The sequence below is a fragment of the Alternaria alternata genome, assembly GCF_001642055.1.
Source record: "Alternaria alternata strain SRC1lrK2f unplaced genomic scaffold CC77scaffold_16, whole genome shotgun sequence".
NCBI lineage: Eukaryota > Fungi > Ascomycota > Dothideomycetes > Pleosporales > Pleosporaceae > Alternaria > Alternaria alternata.
Genome location: NW_017306205.1, coordinates 516550 through 534535, shown reverse-complemented (window position 1 = coordinate 534535; position 17986 = coordinate 516550). Strand labels below are relative to the sequence as shown.

Genomic DNA, 17986 nt, shown 5'->3' with positions numbered 1-17986 from the left:
TTACCAGGTTTTATGATAGCTTAAATTCGCACCATTTTCTAGTGCTGTCAATCTCGTGATTTCTGTTATAGCTGAGGGTTCTTCCAGCCTAAGAAGCTTTTCTTCTTCTGTGAGAGACTCCACTTTTTCATCAAGAGCCGCAATCTCTTCTTGTATGGTTCTCTGCTTCTCCCGCTCTGCCATCTGCTTTCCCCATATACCACTCTTCCGATTCAATTCATCGAAGGAATCAGTGGTGAGACCGAATGTATCAGTATCGCTTAGTATCCGATTGACTCTGTGCTTCTCCTCTTCAAGCATTGCGGCGATTTTGTTTCTATCGTCCTCAAACTTTGGGTCCTCCCAATACACCTTGTTCGGTCGCAGCCGCCGCTCGCGGTGTAGATCACCCACAAGGTATAAACTGCCTGTCAAAACGATAGGTCGGTCAGGATCTCTGAGATATTTAGCTGTGCATAACGCTCGAAGTGGGCCGCCCTCTGATGCAACCAATCCCATGATGCCAGGCTCGACAGATTTTGCCATGTCGAGAAGTCGACTGGGATCCATAGGCTTGACCCAAGGCATTCCATCCACCGGACCAAAAGTCGTAGTCACGACATTGTCTCCTGGTTGTAGTATCTGGCTTAGATATTTATGTGCATCTTTCCCTTCGGTCATGGCAAGCACCCATGTAACAGGCCATCCGTTTCGTGGGACACGACCCTCATTAACATGACCCTCATTAGGGATCTTCTTCCTCCTCTGAAACTTTTGAACATGCTGACTCAACACTCTAGCAGCATCAGGATTATGGGCTCCATCTACCAGGATGGATTCTCCTTTAAACATCCTCGATGACACCGTGGCTCGTTGACCAAAGATAGGCGGTACTTGAACCGATTCCAATCGTCCCGGGTTTTCGACTTTAGACTTCCGCAGTATGCGCCCCATGTTCCAGGTTGTATACTCTCTACCGAAGCTCTCCATTACGGTCTTTGCAGCCATGGCAGCTATGACCATATTTTCTTGATGGACTGGTTGTGCTGGTAGCCAGTCCTTGTTCTGGAATAGTACCTTGGAAAAGCCTGGAGGATCGTACTCAAGACGAGGTCCTGCAGCAATTTCGTCTGCATACTCGTTGATGACAGATACAACGTTTTTCTCATTCTTGGGGTTGATGAGGTAGGGTACATGGGGCCTGAGGATACCAGCTTTGTGGTGTGCAATCTCTTGCAGAGTACTGCCCAAGAAGCTCTCGTGATCTCGCGCTATTTTTGAAATTACAGAAATCACTTGGTTGTTCAGTATGTTGGTAGCATCGAGCTTTCCGCCCATACCAACTTCAACCACACCAACCTGTACTTGCTCTTCATTGAAGATGTGGAAGGCAGTGGCGGTCAAGATCTCGAAATTTGAAGCTTTGATGCCTTTTTTTATGTTCAGATCAATGTAGTGCTTCTCAATTTTGCGAAAGAGGGCCTCTTCTACGGGCTTGTTGCCAATGGATATGCAGTCCCATCTGCCAATGTTAGACAGCGACCACCTCACTTGACAGCGTGCCTACCTGTCTATGAGATGTGGAGACGTGAACTTCCCACATTTGAGTCTCTTAGAAAGCAGCGTCGATGCGAAGTGGCATACGGAGCCTTTGCCGTTGGTGCCGGCGACATGTATTGACTTCCAGGGGAAGTTGACATTCTTCAAGAGCTGACTGATCCTCTCCAAACCAGGCTGGATCATGGCCACAAGAGAGGTGGTCTATAGTAGTGTAGGCAACTATGGATCCCGAGGTCTAGGCGGACACGCGATGCTTTGAAACGAGGTACCTGCAGATGCGTGTTGACTCACTAGAACGAGTGGGCCAGAAGCTGCAGACAGGCGCGCCCTTAGCGTGAGAGGCAGCCACGGCTTGGCGGTCACAGTCGCGCCTGCTAAAGACGTCGACTTGTTTGGTGTAGGAACTCCAGGCTGTGTACTGTAGTAAAGTGCACAAGCTTCGTGTCTAGAGCCAAAGGTGTTTGCTATATAGAGATTGGTCAGACAATGCCCGACGATGTAGATTTTTTATGTCGAGGGGCTGCGCCTCCCCCAGACGCTTCAGCCTCACAGTTCTGTTCTAGGCGGTTGCGACGTGCGCCGCCCTAGTTCCTTCTCCGACCCATCCCCATTAGCATCATCCGGCGCGTCACCATCCACACGGCAACCACACCCATCTTTCTTGGAATCCCTAACTTCACGTATCTTGCGCAATGGGTATACCGATCGGATGGAATGTGAAGCGCGAGGAAGCAAAGGAGAAAGATGTACTTCGAGCCGACATCGCCGGCTCACGCTCACCCATCCGGCGCCGCGCAAGACCCAACAGATCACCGCGTCCTCGCAGCACACTCGATACCGATTTCCTCATCTCTGCTCCGCATATCGAGTGGATACCTCGCTCGTCACATCGCGCGCGTTTGGCGCCGCCACCTGTTCCTGAAGTCTCGAGGACCGAATACCGCAGCAACGAGGCTTCGAGGCACCCACCTACTCTACAGCGCGACGAGAGCAGCGTGCGCCGTTCGCGCAGTCGTCTTGATGGCTACATGCGCGCCCACGAGATGCGCGCCACTCCCGACCACGAGCGCCCCTTAGCAGCCTTCACCCCAGGATTTGCGCCAGCTGCAGCTTCGCGGACGTCAGAAGCAGAAGCACAACGCGATGCGCAAGACCCTTTTTCACGCCTGCGAGGGTACACTTCATACCGTCGCGCCACTGGACGATCAACGCGAACACGTTCCCAGAGTCCCCGTGCTGACCCATCTGGGGCGCGAGGCGACACTGCGAATGTGCCCGAGGAAAGCCACGAGACAGGCGAGAACAACGCCGTAGCTTTCCCTCCACTACGCAGGATGGGTCGCCGTACTATTGCGGATGGACCGCTACCCGCCAGCTCCTTGCGCGAGTCTTGGAGCCCTGTTGCTACACTGGACGGCCTGGGCGACCGGAATCGCAGTGTCAGCCCTTTTGACGATCAGTTGCAATGGGACAGTTTTCTCACCACTGTCGTCGACGACCCTGTCGCACCAACTGCGGGGTCATCCTTTGCATCAGCCGCAGCGTCAGCCTCATTCACAAACTCGCATACCAGTTCGCGAGCGGGAAGTGCCAATTCGGCGGCATCCTCGCAAACTCATCTTACAGTGCCATCCCGACGTCACTCACCTCCACAAAACGAACAATTCATGCGGGCATGCGATACCTCGGAGGATGACACAGCATCAGATACCGAAGAAGAAGAAGAAGAAATGGATATACGTGGCAGTATACGTCGTCGTACAGGCACAGAGGCTTTTAGAAACCGCTTGGGTATCTCACACTCGGCTGAGCCTCGCCGAAGAATGCGGCCGTCGTATTTCTCCAACGAGCCTCCTGCGCGAGATATAGAGCGTTACTCACTCCGCGTAATCGACCGATCCCGAGACGCCAGCGAAGTCGTTCGCAGCTTCTACAACTCGGGCATTTGGAGAGATGTCGAGACAGAAGTGGCGCAGAGGCCACAAATACCACAGCTTGATGGACCTTCAGAGGAAGCTGCGAGCGCCAGCGACAACGAGAGCATTCCTCCACTTGTCCGTGCCGACTCACCGCCGCCGCCGCCACTAGATCAGGAGCTCCGTGACGCGCGGTCGTTGCTGGAGCGTCTTGCGCGCAGAGAAGATGTTAGTGACGACTTTTGGGCTTCGGTAGGCTTGACGCGGTCTTTTGCCGACCCTGTTGAGCGCTTTCAGGAGCTTGAGCGGTTGTGATCTGACTTGCTATCCCCACTGCTTCCGTTGGCTTGGCTGGTCCTGCCACTTTGATGTTTGTCCACTTCTGCTGCAATCATGCTGTTTACGTTGCACTTTCTTGGTAACTATCTACCGATTGGCATTTGGCCGCTTAATGCTCGTGTTACGAAAAGTTATGCTCCACAATGTGAAGACATCTGTGGATGGCTTGGAACAAGTTCTGGGAGAATCAATCGTGGATTTCGTACTCCTTACGATGGATGACTTATTCAATATCGTTATGTAGCTTGAGTTCCTAGAAAGAGGAACAAGAATAAGACACAACTTATTCTGCACCACCCTCACGTGTTCCTCCCCAATCTCATTCATCAACTCTGTGGTCGTCACACGTATCATACTATGGTCTTGATATGCAGGTGCAAGAAATTGAATATATATCGTATGCTTGACTCCTAGGATGCAACCGCCCAATGCTCATGTGTGGTATCAAGAAATCCCATGCTGTTCAGTATAACGCCATGCTCCCAGTTGGCTAGTTGACTCTCATCTCGACGCCCGCTTGATTTGCAGAGCAACAAGCTTCTCGGCATTAGTCAGCCACTTGTCCACAAACACTTGGTCAGTAAAACGCTCAGATGACCTTCGAGCCCGTTGTCGCATGTCGAGTGTGTCTTCGGGTGAAAGAGTAAGGGCCTTGCGGAAGCCGTCGGCGTATTGCTCTGCAGTGGTGGCATGGAAACCTTGGTTGTACGTTAGCAATAATATAGATTTGACAGAGTGATGTGCATCAGACTTACCAGTGGGTTTTCCATCGACCTCAATCACAATGTCTAGCTTAGGCCCACCAGAGTTGTTGACCACAGAGATCATACCAGCAGCTTGATACTCCACCACACCAATACCGAAATGTTCGTTCCACATGGCGTTCACTCCCACACTAGCTTTGCGCATCCACTCGAGCATTTGCGGCCACGGCGCGTCGCATATGAACTCCACATTCTCCTTGATGTGTAGCTCATGCGCTAGCAACCTCAGCTCGTAGACACGCTTCGCATCGTCGTGAGAGTTTCGTACTGAGCCAATCAGGACGAGCTTCGGGGTATGGTTGGGGTATGCTGGAAGTTCAGGTGTGGAATGCAGGAATGATGCGAAGGCCTCGAGAATAAGTCTGTGATTCTTTTCCGGTCGGAACTGCGCGATGTAGAGGAGGTAAGGGCCACGATTCTTCTCGCTGGACTCGGAGACTGGGACGGCTTCTATGACTTCTTCAACAGCTACGGGCGGAAAGACGACGTCGATGTCGATTGACTTGCTCCTTTTGATACGATATGGCTCCCAGAGAGTTTTGATGTGGCTTTGCGTCCATGTGGAGTTGGTCATTACCACATCAATGGTGCTACCGAGTTTGCTGTATAGCTTTGCAAAGAGTTGCCAGTACTTTTTCTTCGCCATACCCCGATATCCTGTGCCTGTTCCTGCATTTATACCTTGACCTCCAACTTGTAGCGAATCGAGCATATCCGTGGAAATGGTCGGGTAGTGTACGTATGCACCGGTGGGTACGGTTGGGAAGAGGAAGGACGACAGGCCAAGAGCGAAGGCGTAACCCATGGTATCTATGAAGATATCCGGTACAAGGAGGCTGAAGGCATCGTAGGCAAGGACGAGGGAGCCGAGAGATTGGCCCAGTAGTGTAAAACGCGGCCATGTGCTTGCGAGTACCCAGTCGCGGGTTGTGAGGTAGAGAAAGTGGACGGTCGGCGGGTGTAGCTGGATGTTGAAACGATCTTTGACACGTTTGAGAATGGCAGCTTTGTCGACATCATGGTCACCGGTGTAGACTATGCAGGTAGCCTTTGGCCAACGCTTTTGGTGTGCTCGGATCGCAGCCCATAGGACTCGCTCACCACCGCCTCCTGCGTTGCTGTAAAAACAGCATGTCAGCGACCATACAGCAGCACTTCAGAATATGCCACGCGTACCAGAAAGGGTGGAAGAAGCCGACAATACCATCCCATTCACTGTCAGCCTGGCCATGTTTCACCGTACCACTAGGAGGTGTGTTTCCAACTTGTTCCCAGTCTTCATCCTCTTTCTTTTTGTTCTTCTGCTGCGCCTCGAATGTCTTGGTCTCGCTTGCTACCCTGGCGAGTAACAGCTCTCGTCGTGTACGGGAAGATCGACGCAAGTGTTGTCCCACTAGTTCCGCAGCAAAGCGCAGGGTCTTGGGGAGAAAGACGGTAGCCAAGAGTGCAGGCACTAGTAGCGAGAGGAGGATGGGTAAAAGACCCATCTCGAAGCGACACCGAATGGAGGCACGGCGGAGGAGACAGGCAGCGTAAGACTCAGGCCATGGACAAATGTTTAGGCAAAGCGACAGCTGTTCAGGTGGGATGACATCGGTTCCTGGCCCCGGCCCGAGAGCATGGAACCCTGACGCGCTAGCAGGAGCCTCTTTCTCTCGCGAGTCGGACATTTGACTAGATAGTTGAAGCATCCCAAATTTATCACAACATGCTGTCGTCGCGCCTCTTGCGGCAGCCAGCATGCCAATGGCTCTCGCGCACCTCTATCCCCTCTCGACCTCCAATATACTCCAAGCCAACACGCGCCTTCCATGCTTCGACCCCGCGACAAGGTCCCGTCGCCGATGCCCTCTTGTACCTTCCCCACGAGCTGATGTCGCTCGTCCACGCCACCGTGCCATGGTATGCTGCCATACCCCTCACCGCCTTCCTTGTTCGCGGTCTTCTTGTCACTACAGCTGGAACCTACTCGCGCGCCCTCATGGCACGGTATATTGGTCTCCATCCGCTCCGACAAGCGCTTGCTTTCCAGAAACGTGACGAGATACTAAAGCGTGGTAACTTCCGAACCATCAAGCAGGCCAAATTAACGGTGAAGAAAGAAGTAAATGACACGATATCGGCTTTGGACAAGAGGTGGAACGTCAGTCTACGTGGCCAAATTAGTTGGACATTGTTCCAATTTCCCATATTCATCGCTATGGCTGAGGTCATACGGCAGAAATGCGGCGCCCATGATGGTCTGATAGGTATGGCGGTTGCGGCCATTAATGGCCAAGGTGCAACCATGACGAACGAAGCCGGTGAAATTGTTAGACGTGTCACATCTACTGCATGGTTCGAGCCTTCGTTGGCAGCGGAAGGCATACTCTGGTTCCAGGATCTACTTGTTCCGGACCCCACGGGGGCTCTCCCATTCATCGCATCAGGCATTATGTTTGCAAACATCTATACTACGAAAAATACTGTCGAAAGCGACGGATCTCGGAGGTGGCCTGGTGTGCTTCGGAGGACTTTACTTTTTGTTTCTCTATTAATCGGCCCTTTGTGTCAAGAGCTTCCTGCGGCATTGATGCTGTACTGGTCATCAAGTACAGCTTCAGTCATGCTATGGAATCTCTGGCTGGATCGGAAATATCCTGCACCGCGAGGCTACACAGCATGTAAAAGGCCGCTTCTCATGCCGCCATCACCTGTGTCAGAAGGACGGAAGGTGCTTAAGCTGTCGCCACAAACACCCTATTCGCCGAAGTGAATCCTGGTGTGGCGCTTCATGCGCAGGACAGACGACTCAAGACATGTCTGGACCGGATTACTTAAAGTGGAGTCGTACGCATCCTGTTGCCTCGGGTAGTTTCCGCCACCTTAGAGACGACTGTTGCACCATAGCCGTGACCGGACATGTTCGCAGCATTGTCTCCTTGACATCGAATTCAATTCGCTCGGCCACTTTGTCCAGAAATAAATCCAAGTACACGTCGAGTACAGTGTCAACCTATCTGTAGGAACTAGCTGCGAGACACGAATGACGATGCCAGTCGTGGGGTCGCCAACATGAACCATAAAGGCTTTTGGGTAGAACGTCGTTATCTTTGTGTTCATGTTGGTTTAGGCTGCTGGCAGTATCGCGTTATCTTGTCGATGCGGGCTGTTTGGCGATGGCGGCGGTGGTGATGATGATGACGATGCGGTAGCTGTGCCTTCTTGCTTGCCTCGCTCATGCTTTCCGAGGCTATACAGCGGTTCTAAGCGGCTAGGTCAGAAGGTTGGATAACCGAACTGCTCGCATGGGGCTGGCCAACTGCCGGAGCTGCAAATGGTGCAACGGCATCATCCTTCACCGTCCTGACGTTACCGGTATTGAGTGGGCGGCTTGGCTGCTCTTAGGCGGGAACTTTCTCCTGGTTCTTCTGGTCCCTAGGCGGCGTTGTTGAAGATGATGTAGCGACATCTAGAGAAAGCAGAGTAGGAAATACAAATACTCTCGGTGTCTTGAACTTGTCATGTTTGTTTCAAGATATCCTGTACACTATCTTAGGCAAGTGAAGGCTGTACAAGCAGTGGTGAGAAAAGGATCTATGGAGATCAAAGCTGTCTTAGGCAAAGTTGAGCTCTTTGCTGTAGTTCCACAAGAGTCAAAGTAACAGACCTGAGCTTCTTAGAAAGTATTTACACATGTGGGCAAGTTATGCACATTGAGATTTGCTTCTTCTTCCTAGAATCATGGTTGCATGCGCCATGTACTTCGTAATGATTGATGCGGGCAAAACGGAACGTATCTCCTGCGACCGACCGACCGTGCATTGTAGACATTAAGACGTGTCATATGTGCACCATATCATCCTACCAGAGGTTCAACCCACCGTCCAGCCGTTCATCCAGCCACTCCATCCCACCCCATAAGACCAAAGACAAGAAACGCCTACTATGCAGTAATGAACCTTGTTAACCATTCCAAACACCATGTCCGATATGCAATCCGATATGCCATCATAGTATGAAAAGAGTGAAATCCGGACAAACGCCGTCGCTAATGGTATGCAAATAGAAACATTCTCTGGCAAAAAACAAGCATAAAAGAAATCAGAAAAGCAAACGAATGCGTACGTGCGCTGCTACGCATCGACACAACCTATGCAGGTATAGACAATGTACATATCAATCCATTGCCATACGCAGTTGAGGCCAATGATAGACGGAAGCCGGTATATAGAGCTTATACATGTCAAACGCGACGACTTGTCTGACTGAGCAGGCGATCAGCTCGCTCGAAGACGTTGAGCGTGTTGGAACCCTGAGAAACGCGAGGGGTATTTGGGATAGTCGCTTGGGCTGCGGCTCCTAGAGCGGCGCTGAGTGGCGTCGCCGGGACTGGAGTGCCATAACCACCGGAGCCTTGCGAACCGAAGCTTGCCGTAGAGTACGGCTGTGCAGAGAAGACCGAAGCCATCGCAGGTATGGACGTATTGATGGGGCCTGGGAACGAAGGTCCACCGCTCGAAGACATGGTTCCGCTGGGCTGTTTCATAAACCTAGGTGGTTGGGTGCGTGAAGTGATGGACGACAGGCTCGGCGGACCCATTAGGCCGGGATTGTTACTGGTAAGATGCGACCAAGGACTGTCATTGATAGCCAAACTGGCCTCCTTTACCATCTTATGCAGTGGCCGCATAAGCTGTTTGATCTCGCCAGAGAGCAGCTTGTGTTCTCTACCCTGCTGAGTATACGCTGCAGCGAGTTCTTGCCAAGCCTGAAACAAATTTGAGTCAACGTACTGTTCTCAAAACTGCGATTCGAAACAAACATGGGTATACGTACCTTGATGAAACCCATGCATTGTTGCCAGAATTCGGGCTGGTTGCGGGTGTAGCTGTCCTTAAGCTGCATCTGTGATAGACGGCCAGCGAGGGGATTCGTCATTTGTTGGACATCATTGCTTTTGTCGATAAGATTCGCCAGCGCCTTCACTCGTGGATCCTCGGTGTCAAGATCACGTCGTAGACCATCAAATTGCTCTCGCATCATACGCGTAATCTGTGGCATGGAGTTTCTGCAGTTGTCGGATGCATTTCTCAGTTTCGTGTAGACCCGGTCAAATTGAGCATCTTCGTCTGCTTCGTCAAAACTGCTGGTCAGCGTGTTGGACCGTGTCATGGACGGAGCAAGTGTTGAGAATGACTCCCCCGAGCGCGGTGTTGCGGCACTAATGCTTGTCAGGGTGTTGGAACGACTATTGTCGTTGCTGTGCAAGATGACTGGTGGTGGCATCTGATAGCCGCCGTTTCGCTGTGGCGGCGATGTCTGGAAACGACGGTTCACTCTTGATGGGCGTGCCCGTACTGTAGCCACTGGGTCGACATTGCTAGGCCGGCGCGAAGCTACCGAAGTATCCTTGAACTGCGCACCCAAAATCGAACAGGCGTTCCTCATCTCGATCAGACTGGCTTGCTGCAGGAACAGGAAAGTCCGCATAATGTGTGCATTCGCATTCTGGGTTATCTCAACGCGATTCTCGGCGATTGAGAGACTGATGGACATGAAAGACTCGAGACATCTTAGAGCATACATGTATACGCTTCTAGAGAGCTTCTGTGCGTCTTCCTCGTCCTCTTCGACCAACCTGTCGAACTTGTGCAACACCTCGTTCAGCGCACGGATATTGAGGTAGGTGGTCGAGTATCTGCGATAAAAGTCTTCTTTACGGCGCAGACTTTCTTTCGTCTTAGCTGTCAATTTGATTGAGCGTACCATGTGTGAGACGCAGTCGTGCAGCTGGGATATGGCATAGAGGAAGTTTTTTGCAGCCTCGACGACAATGTCTGGCGCACGCGAGTTCCGCCGGTGTTCGCGCACATCAGATAGTGGGCGGTTTGCGAGAGATCTGACGGTACCAGTATCTCCATAAGCACCAGCGGTTGCTGGGCCTGATAGACCGTTGGCAGCAGAATGAGCAGGAACAACAATGCCCTGACTGAAGCCGCGGAAGTGACTTGTCCGCCGTAATTCGTCAACAGAACCCAGCTCCGATGTTTTGTTAGTGTATATGCCCATTCGCTTCTGGCGGTGTGACGAAGGTCCTGAGCCTTCACTTTGGCTTCGGTTACGCTCATTGCTTCCGTTTGTCAGGGCGAGGGGAGACACTGGGGGCCGCTTTGAAACGACGATGCCGGCGCCGTTTCCATTGCTCGTTGTAGATCCGACACGGTAGTGGGAACGAACTGGGATAGGTGGGACAGGCAAGCCAGGTGAGTCGGCCTTGGTGTCAGAGAAGCCATCGATGTTGCCTACACTGGGTCTCACGGGGAATCGTCCCCCGTTGGCTCGCTTGGACGGGCGGGGTGTCTCCGGGTTGCTTTCGGTCCAGCTCTCGTCACCAGAAGATTCGACGCGCAGCCTTTCCAGTTCGCTCCGCTGGCGCTCTTTTGAAATGTGTTGGCGCATGAAGCGCTTGACCTGGGTGGCTATGACGGCATCTCGCTCGTTCTCGTTGGCGGGTGAGGGGGCGTTGTCCTTGATGGTGCACACGTCTGGCGGGGGGAAGACCAGCGGATTGCCGTCTAGCTTAAGGACCTGCAAGCTGTTGATCTCGCCCAGGCAGACGGGCAATTCCTCAATCTTGTTCTTTGCGATTGCCAGCACCTTCAAAGAGGTCAAGTTTGAGATTTTGGACGGTATGGACCTGATCTTGTTCCTGCTCACGTCGAGGATCTCCAGCGAGGTCATGTCGAGGATCTAGGGTAGTGTCAGTGGAGGCTTGCTGTGCAGTGTGTTGCAGCGGGCCAACGTACGGCATTGGGGATCTCGCGCATGGCATTGTAGCGCACGTTGAGGTAGCGGAGACGTCTGCATTCGATAAGGCGGGACGGGAGAGTCGAGAGGAGATTGTGGGAAAGAGCGAGTCTGTCATGTCAGCATGTCTCTCCCACAGTCGAAGGCAGCGGAGGCAAGCGCGGGCGGCGGGTGCGTGTGTACCTTTCAATCTCGGCCCGGATGACATCGATGACCTCGTCCGGCAGGCGGGCAATGTTCTTGTGGCCCAGGTCAATCGTAATACCTGGCTGCTGTTGCTGCAATTCCCGGGGCGTCTCGGCGGCCGCACGATGGTTGATGTCCTGGCGGGAGTGCTCAAAGGCCGCCTTGGTGAGTGCCACCACCTCCTCGTCCGAGATGGGCGTGGGCACGTCGTTGCTCATGATGAGCGGACACGTACTGTGCGCGGCGAATCGATTATGGCCGTGGTTGTGGCATACATGCTGTTCGCGTGGACAGCGACAGTGCAACTCAACTAAGTAAGGAGCGCCCGTGGACCTGCGGTTGTTGGTGAATCCACTAGTCCGTCCCTGGCCCTAGCGCTGCTGGCCTGTCAGGTCCCGCCTCCAGTCGAAACATCAGCTCGGAGCCACTCCAACTCACCATCCTTGTCCCAACTAGCTGCTGATACGTCTTGCGCGCTTGAAACGCGTTTCGACTGCCCGCCTGCTTCGAGTGACGCCGAAAACCATGGCCGACAAAGTATCAACTCAGCCAAGGCACGTGATGGGCTCGACCGTTGGCCCAGTTGGCCAGTCTCCAACGGCCAAAACGGCCGAAAACCTTAGCCACCCGCGTAATCGACAGGTATCCTGCCGTCCGTCTCCGCATCTCATTCGGCCTCGATGGAGACGATGATGCTGTTTGCCCATTTCCACAAGACGGCTTACTGAAATCAACGACTTACAATCAGCGTCGCGTCTGTTGCATCTGCGCTAAAGCTCAACACCAAATCTCATCTGACATGTTGACGGATCTCATCGTGAACGCTATGCAAGGTACAGGCATTCTCCGATCCACGCTAACCCACGCCATAGGATTCTGGCAGCCCGTTCTGCGTCATGATTGATGTGCATTGGGTGGTTGGGCGGGCCCGACGTGCAAGCTGGTATCGGGGTATTTTCACATCCTATTTTCCTTTTTCCAGATGTCATGATACAACCTCACACAAACTGCCATGGACGTTGACGACGCCCTTCCGCCTGCCATCCGTCGCTCACCTAGGGCCGCTCTGGAAGCACAGAAGCAGTACAGGGACCACCGAACCTATGTTTTTGACGAGTCCGACGAGGATCTAGATGAAGCAGCCCCACCTCCAATAGCGCGCAGTCGATCTGCTTCGCTTGACGGTGAAGCCACAAGTCGTCCTGCCACTTCATCAGGTGTCAATCCGCTCCGGTCGCATCCAGTCGATGGGCCTCCGCCAAAGAATCCCGCTCGCCAGTTTTCTCGTCCGTTTCGAAGTCAGGAGGTGCAAGATGTACCGTCACCTGATCCGGATCCCCCACTTGAGCCGCCGTCTTCACGGCGACACCCACGCGGCCTCATATCATACAGAAACAACAAGAGAGAGATCAGCAACATCAAGCGATTTCCTCCGCATCTGCGACGACAGACTTCGTTGGAGACTATCAACTCAGTGACCACAACGGGAGACGATGATCAGAGCATCTATGGCCACGATCCGCCTGAAGCCGAGGCCCCTTCGCCAGATTGGTTTACCCTGGAAGATGATCCGCCTACCAACCCTCCACCAAGTATCATGTCTAAGCCGTCGTCGATGCACTCTTCAAGTGGAAGCTCGAGGCGAACGTCTACGCCCGTAGAAACGCCCTTGGAGTACGGGAGCCTTGATCATCATACACCGCAGTCGCTGTTTCGAAAAATGATGCCTCGAAGATTGACAGATAAGACGCCAGATCCTCCTCCGAGCCCTACTCGCCTGGTTATAGCAAAGTCGACCTCTGTTGATCGTACCTCCGCTCACATATCCAACTTTTCAAGATCAACGACTTCTCTATCGGAGGAGCAACGATCCATGCCAGAAGAACGCTCTCTACAGTCTATACTTGACAACGTCGAGCGAAGTCGATCTGGGTCAAAATCAAGCGGAAGCAGTAAATGGAGTGCAAGCGACTTCGACACGAGTACTTTGACTGAAGCTGAGCTCAAAAAGTGTCATAAGAAAGGCATTAATCCAGCCTTGTACGCTGAGATGCGAGCAGCCAAAAAGGGCAAATGGACTAGTCCCATAGCTGGCAATACCTTCCTATAGTGTTGACGGTCCGGACCTCCGTATCCCTCCACCAATACGTCCGATAGTCTGGGTAGGATCCCCGTAGGATCTCCCCCTTGCGTATCGGTAACACACAAGTCCAACCGCGACGTACTTGCTGCTTTTGCGATCACTACTGTAGTAGTGCGGGGCTTGAACTTCGTAGCGAGCATACTCCTTCGTATGGCTCGAAACTTTTATCATCTCAAATCTCGATGACCCAATCACACATGTCACGTTGGTCCTTCACTCCACTGCCCACGCCTCACTTACACACGAAACGAGCGCACTGCACCGTTACACCGAGACGCCCTGACACCGACGATCGGTAAATCACACGAAATACTGTCGTGTTCGGACATGGCTCTTTTCGACTCAGCCCTGGGGGATCCCGAACTCAATATTGATGCGTCGCGCTCGTGGGATGTGTTGTTGTAATCTCAGTCTACGGCGCACTGTGTTCTTCGAATTAAGTGCGCTCGCGTACTGGTTACATACCAGCTTTCGTACGTGTGGTTAGGCTTCCTACGTCACCGCTTTGTTTTCGAGCGCGTCCTCCGACTTCCTTCCCTCTCTTATGTCATTGGAATATGGAGTTGGACTCTTTGATTCATTGTGTTTCTCTTTCGTATACTCCAAGGGGTGCGCAACGGAAATTGGTAATGGTAACAAGCGATGGAGTTTCAGTTTTCTCACTGTGGAGCCCGTCGGCTAGTGGAAGCAGTATCATAAAACACGTAGACTGTTGGCGTATAGGCTGATGCACATGTCGAACCCAATGTCAATAAGCAATAAATCTCCTTGACGTAGTCCACCGCTACATCTATAACGCCAACGATATCTGCTTATCGACTGATATCTCAACTAGAAGCAACGATATCTACATACACTTTCTCCACTACGCTAACATAGAATTAAATCTCACCACCGTTGCCAGAAGATTCTCTTCCCCTCTCAAGTTTTGACTTGTTTGTTTCCTGAGTCCTTTGTAATTTCCTTCACCGCGCGTTGCATTCGGTAAGACTACCAATACCAGCAAGGACATGACCAAGAACGTGACTGTTAACGCTGTTCTCGCCACTGGTGAAGCGACCAGTACAAGCTCGTATGAAATCAGCGTTGACATCGATGAAGAAAGCGCAGTTAAGTTTGAAAAAGAAACAAGCTTGAGCAATAGGCTTGATTGCATATGCTGACCAGTCAGTTGAAGACATATCGAACATGCAGGTGTACAAAGATCCATCCAAGAAACGTACCTTCAAGCCATCATCCATGGTTATGCTATCGCAAGAAAATTAGCCATGGGACCCCCTATGCCACAAGCTCGCTTGCGATGTGAAAGCTCCATTCTGTATGGAAATGCCGTTGATTATTCCCATTCCTGCAATAAAAACCGTTCCATAAATAACAACTCTTATTTGCATGATTCTGATTCAACGTCATCGAGGGAGTATCTTACTCCATAGGATTGGAATCAGATGACAGAGCGTGATACTAGGAATCGAATTTTTCCACATGTCCCAGTCGCGATCTGTATCGAACGAATGACTTACTACTTATCAACACGAATTCGCACACTCAGGTAGAAGTAGCGATTTCAACACACAGATTCCCGATGACACTAACACATGCCCAACTTCTACCTTCCTTTTACAGCAATATGTCGTACATGATATCCCCAACAACCGACATGACGGCTCAGCAACAATAAGACCATGTTCCATCAGTCTTCGATAATCTCTATACCCAGTCCGTCGGGTTCGCGTAACCTAGAATTAGATTGGGTAAGGCATGTAGAGCGAGCGTACTTCGTGTTTGCTGGGTAGTGCGGGTAAGCAGGATAGATTAAAGAACTATATTGGAAAGATGAGGCATGCGCCCAGCCGGCACCATGGCAGTCAACGGGCCGGATCGGTCAGTCAGTGGGTTCTGTATCTGCTGCAACGCGGAGACGGAGACGATTCATATTGCGTGCTTGCACGTGGTCTGAGTAAAGTGTACGTGGTATCGTGAGTTTACGTAGGACCGATAGCACATGGTGTTGATTTCCGTGGGTCTCATCATCGATCGGAGTGTCGGCCGATATTCCATGTGTACGGCAACCTTCCTACTGTAGACGTGGGAGCAGGCCCGATGGTCAAACTGTGCGGCGGAGTTTGATTGAATTGATTGCTCACTTTGGAAGGTCTAGAATTTTATGAGGTAAGGGAGGGAGCTCATCACTCTCTTACTGTGCCTGTGCTGGTATCCACATGTATCACAACTGCGATCGCGATCGCAACGGTGATCGTGATGCGGCATGGGGTTGATGCAGGTGCGGTGTATCGTGCCGCAATGTCTCTAGCCCTTTACATGGCATATACACATTATACGGCATGATGAATGCACTAACAACCCGTGTGTCCATTAGCTGGGTGGGGACTTGGAATTTGCATCATGTCGTTTTCTTTGATATGAGAAGTTTAGCGCAAACACGGAGGTCTCTACCGATCGTGAAGTTTAATGGGGTCGGGAGTTGTCAGCAAAGACAATAGGTATTCGGAACACATCCCAAATGCTACACCGATGTACATACAAAGTAGGGGCCTGCAAGCCGGTAAGAGACCAACCATAGTGTATCGCTTATTAGGCTATGCTTAATTAATTCATATCGCCATCATCGATAACTGCAAGACGCTATCAATCGTAACCTCTCAACTCCGACCTGTCCTCCGATAAACCACCACACACACTCACCAAGATCAGCAAACTACGGCCATTGGGAAGCCCACTACTAACGGCAGTTGCCCCTTAGTGCCTCTCGTCACACACGATCGTGTCTTATGGCGCGTGCGATCAGCGGCGTGCTGCTTTTGGCCCTGCTTTGTCCCCTCACTAGTGTCGTGGTCCGCTGACACAGCTGTCCATCTTCACCTCAACGGGAAGGCGACGATCAGTGTGCGCTGCTTTTGCTCCGGCAGAAGACACTAATGGGAAAGAGGAATTGGCGGAACTCTGATGCTAACTCACTGTAGGCGGGTGGAAGAAGGAGTTGCATGCTTAGGCGGATCCTACATCCATTGGTCAGTGGCAGATTTGACCATTGAAACGTGCGATTCGGTGTTTTCGACGCAACATGGCGTAGGTCGTGGTTCAGCTGCGCCCCTAACGTCGTGCGGGGTCGGGAATGCTAAGACAAACTTCTTGCATCCACCCAGCTCCTCATCTTCCTATTTGCGAGGCGCTGCAAGGGACTTGCAAGCACCTCTGATTGCATATTACGTGAACAGCACCTGCGCAAGTCTGTAGCTTCGCACCGCCTACCGAGCGAAGATCAGTAACATTTTGGTGCCCCACGACGCTGCTGTTGTATCCTGAGATGATCGTCAACACTAGGCTGTCGATTACGATCCTAACGTCACTTGCGAATCTTGTGGCTTATCTTCAGCGAAACGCGACGGTTTTCTAGAAGGCTTCGAGAAGTTTTGCCACTGTGGTGTTTGCTTTTCGGTGAACCCCCCTCTCTTGGTATCTAGGTTGCATGTGTTCCATGCAGGTGCACGATGATGAGGAGAGATGAGGGGTAAGCTGCGCAAACCTGGTCAGGGACGTGGTTTACGTTGCACAAGCTTCGTCATCGTACCTGCGCGACTTTTTTTTCCCTTCGATGGTAATAGCTATGCAAATGCAAGGCTGGTTGTGTACTAGCAGTTAGCTTATACTGGGCCAAGTGGAGTGTTCACAATGTTCAGGTCCGTTGATACCTAGGTAGCAATAGTACCTGCACATTGACGTATCACAGCCTTGCTTTCTCTTCAACCTCCGCGGGGGTCGATCAAGCATCGGCAAACGGGTGTTGCCGTCGAGTGGTTAGTCGGCTCCTCTTGGTATCCCATAGTCAGGCTTGGAACATATTCGTCACTGGTAGGTTTGGACGGCGTGCTGGTGGCAAGTCCGTCTGCAATGCAATGGCCGCGCGGGAGGCTGTGCGCTGGGTACAAGTGCCGAGAAGCTTGGGTGGATAGGGAAGGAGGTCGGTGTTACTCACGGTAGAATGTGGGAATAAAGGAAGATGGTTGCGGGAATTGAATAGCCACGTATCGTGGATTGACATCTTGAATAAAATCGAGCAGATGCATGCAGTGCGTTGTCACTTTTAGTTACGATGGGCTGCGATGCTGCAACAGATGGGTTGATTGGAAATCGCACTGGATAATCATGTAGCCTACCTTGCGTCTTTCCTTCATGACTTGAAATACAGATCACATGCATCAACCACCGTGAAGAAAGCAGCTTTTGTAGCAATATCAGCAACACGCAAAGCTCCATGGTTCCAACCAAGGATTTGCACCGTGCGGTCTTGT

The 17986-nt window shown here is 51.9% G+C and overlaps 6 protein-coding genes across 6 annotated transcripts; 3 read left to right on the top strand and 3 right to left on the bottom strand.

Annotated features, from left to right (window-relative positions):
- On the bottom strand, positions 1 to 1722 carry CC77DRAFT_1063596 (FolC bifunctional protein; the record flags this gene model as incomplete). The annotated part of the gene is made up of 2 exons (XM_018528638.1): positions 1 to 1501; positions 1547 to 1722. 2 exons carry the CDS (start codon positions 1720 to 1722, stop codon positions 1 to 3), a joined length of 1677 nt encoding a protein of 558 aa, XP_018383698.1.
- Positions 1723 to 1964: 242 nt separating this feature from the next.
- Positions 1965 to 4153, top strand: CC77DRAFT_967702 (hypothetical protein). The gene has a single exon (XM_018535758.1). It carries the CDS (start codon positions 2232 to 2234, stop codon positions 3768 to 3770), a length of 1539 nt encoding a protein of 512 aa, XP_018383697.1. The 5' UTR covers positions 1965 to 2231; the 3' UTR covers positions 3771 to 4153.
- Positions 4015 to 6146, bottom strand: CC77DRAFT_993790 (alpha-1,2-mannosyltransferase ALG11). The gene is made up of 3 exons (XM_018536424.1): positions 5735 to 6146; positions 4550 to 5676; positions 4015 to 4492 (listed from the first exon to the last, which is right to left on the bottom strand). The coding sequence occupies exons 1-3, from the start codon at positions 6043 to 6045 to the stop codon at positions 4296 to 4298; spliced, it is 1635 nt and encodes a 544-aa protein (XP_018383696.1). The 5' UTR covers positions 6046 to 6146; the 3' UTR covers positions 4015 to 4295.
- A 120-nt stretch (positions 6147 to 6266) lies between these two features.
- On the top strand, positions 6267 to 7313 carry CC77DRAFT_940470 (hypothetical protein; the record flags this gene model as incomplete). The annotated part of the gene is made up of 1 exon (XM_018534732.1): positions 6267 to 7313. One exon carries the CDS (start codon positions 6267 to 6269, stop codon positions 7311 to 7313), a length of 1047 nt encoding a protein of 348 aa, XP_018383695.1.
- Positions 7314 to 8783: 1470 nt separating this feature from the next.
- CC77DRAFT_1063592 (hypothetical protein) lies at positions 8784 to 11751 on the bottom strand (the record flags this gene model as incomplete). The annotated part of the gene is made up of 4 exons (XM_018528637.1): positions 8784 to 9308; positions 9377 to 11290; positions 11347 to 11458; positions 11531 to 11751. The coding sequence occupies 4 exons, from the start codon at positions 11749 to 11751 to the stop codon at positions 8784 to 8786; spliced, it is 2772 nt and encodes a 923-aa protein (XP_018383694.1).
- A 794-nt stretch (positions 11752 to 12545) lies between these two features.
- On the top strand, positions 12546 to 13643 carry CC77DRAFT_940329 (hypothetical protein; the record flags this gene model as incomplete). The annotated part of the gene is made up of 1 exon (XM_018534724.1): positions 12546 to 13643. One exon carries the CDS (start codon positions 12546 to 12548, stop codon positions 13641 to 13643), a length of 1098 nt encoding a protein of 365 aa, XP_018383693.1.
- Positions 13644 to 17986: the final 4343 nt, after the last annotated feature.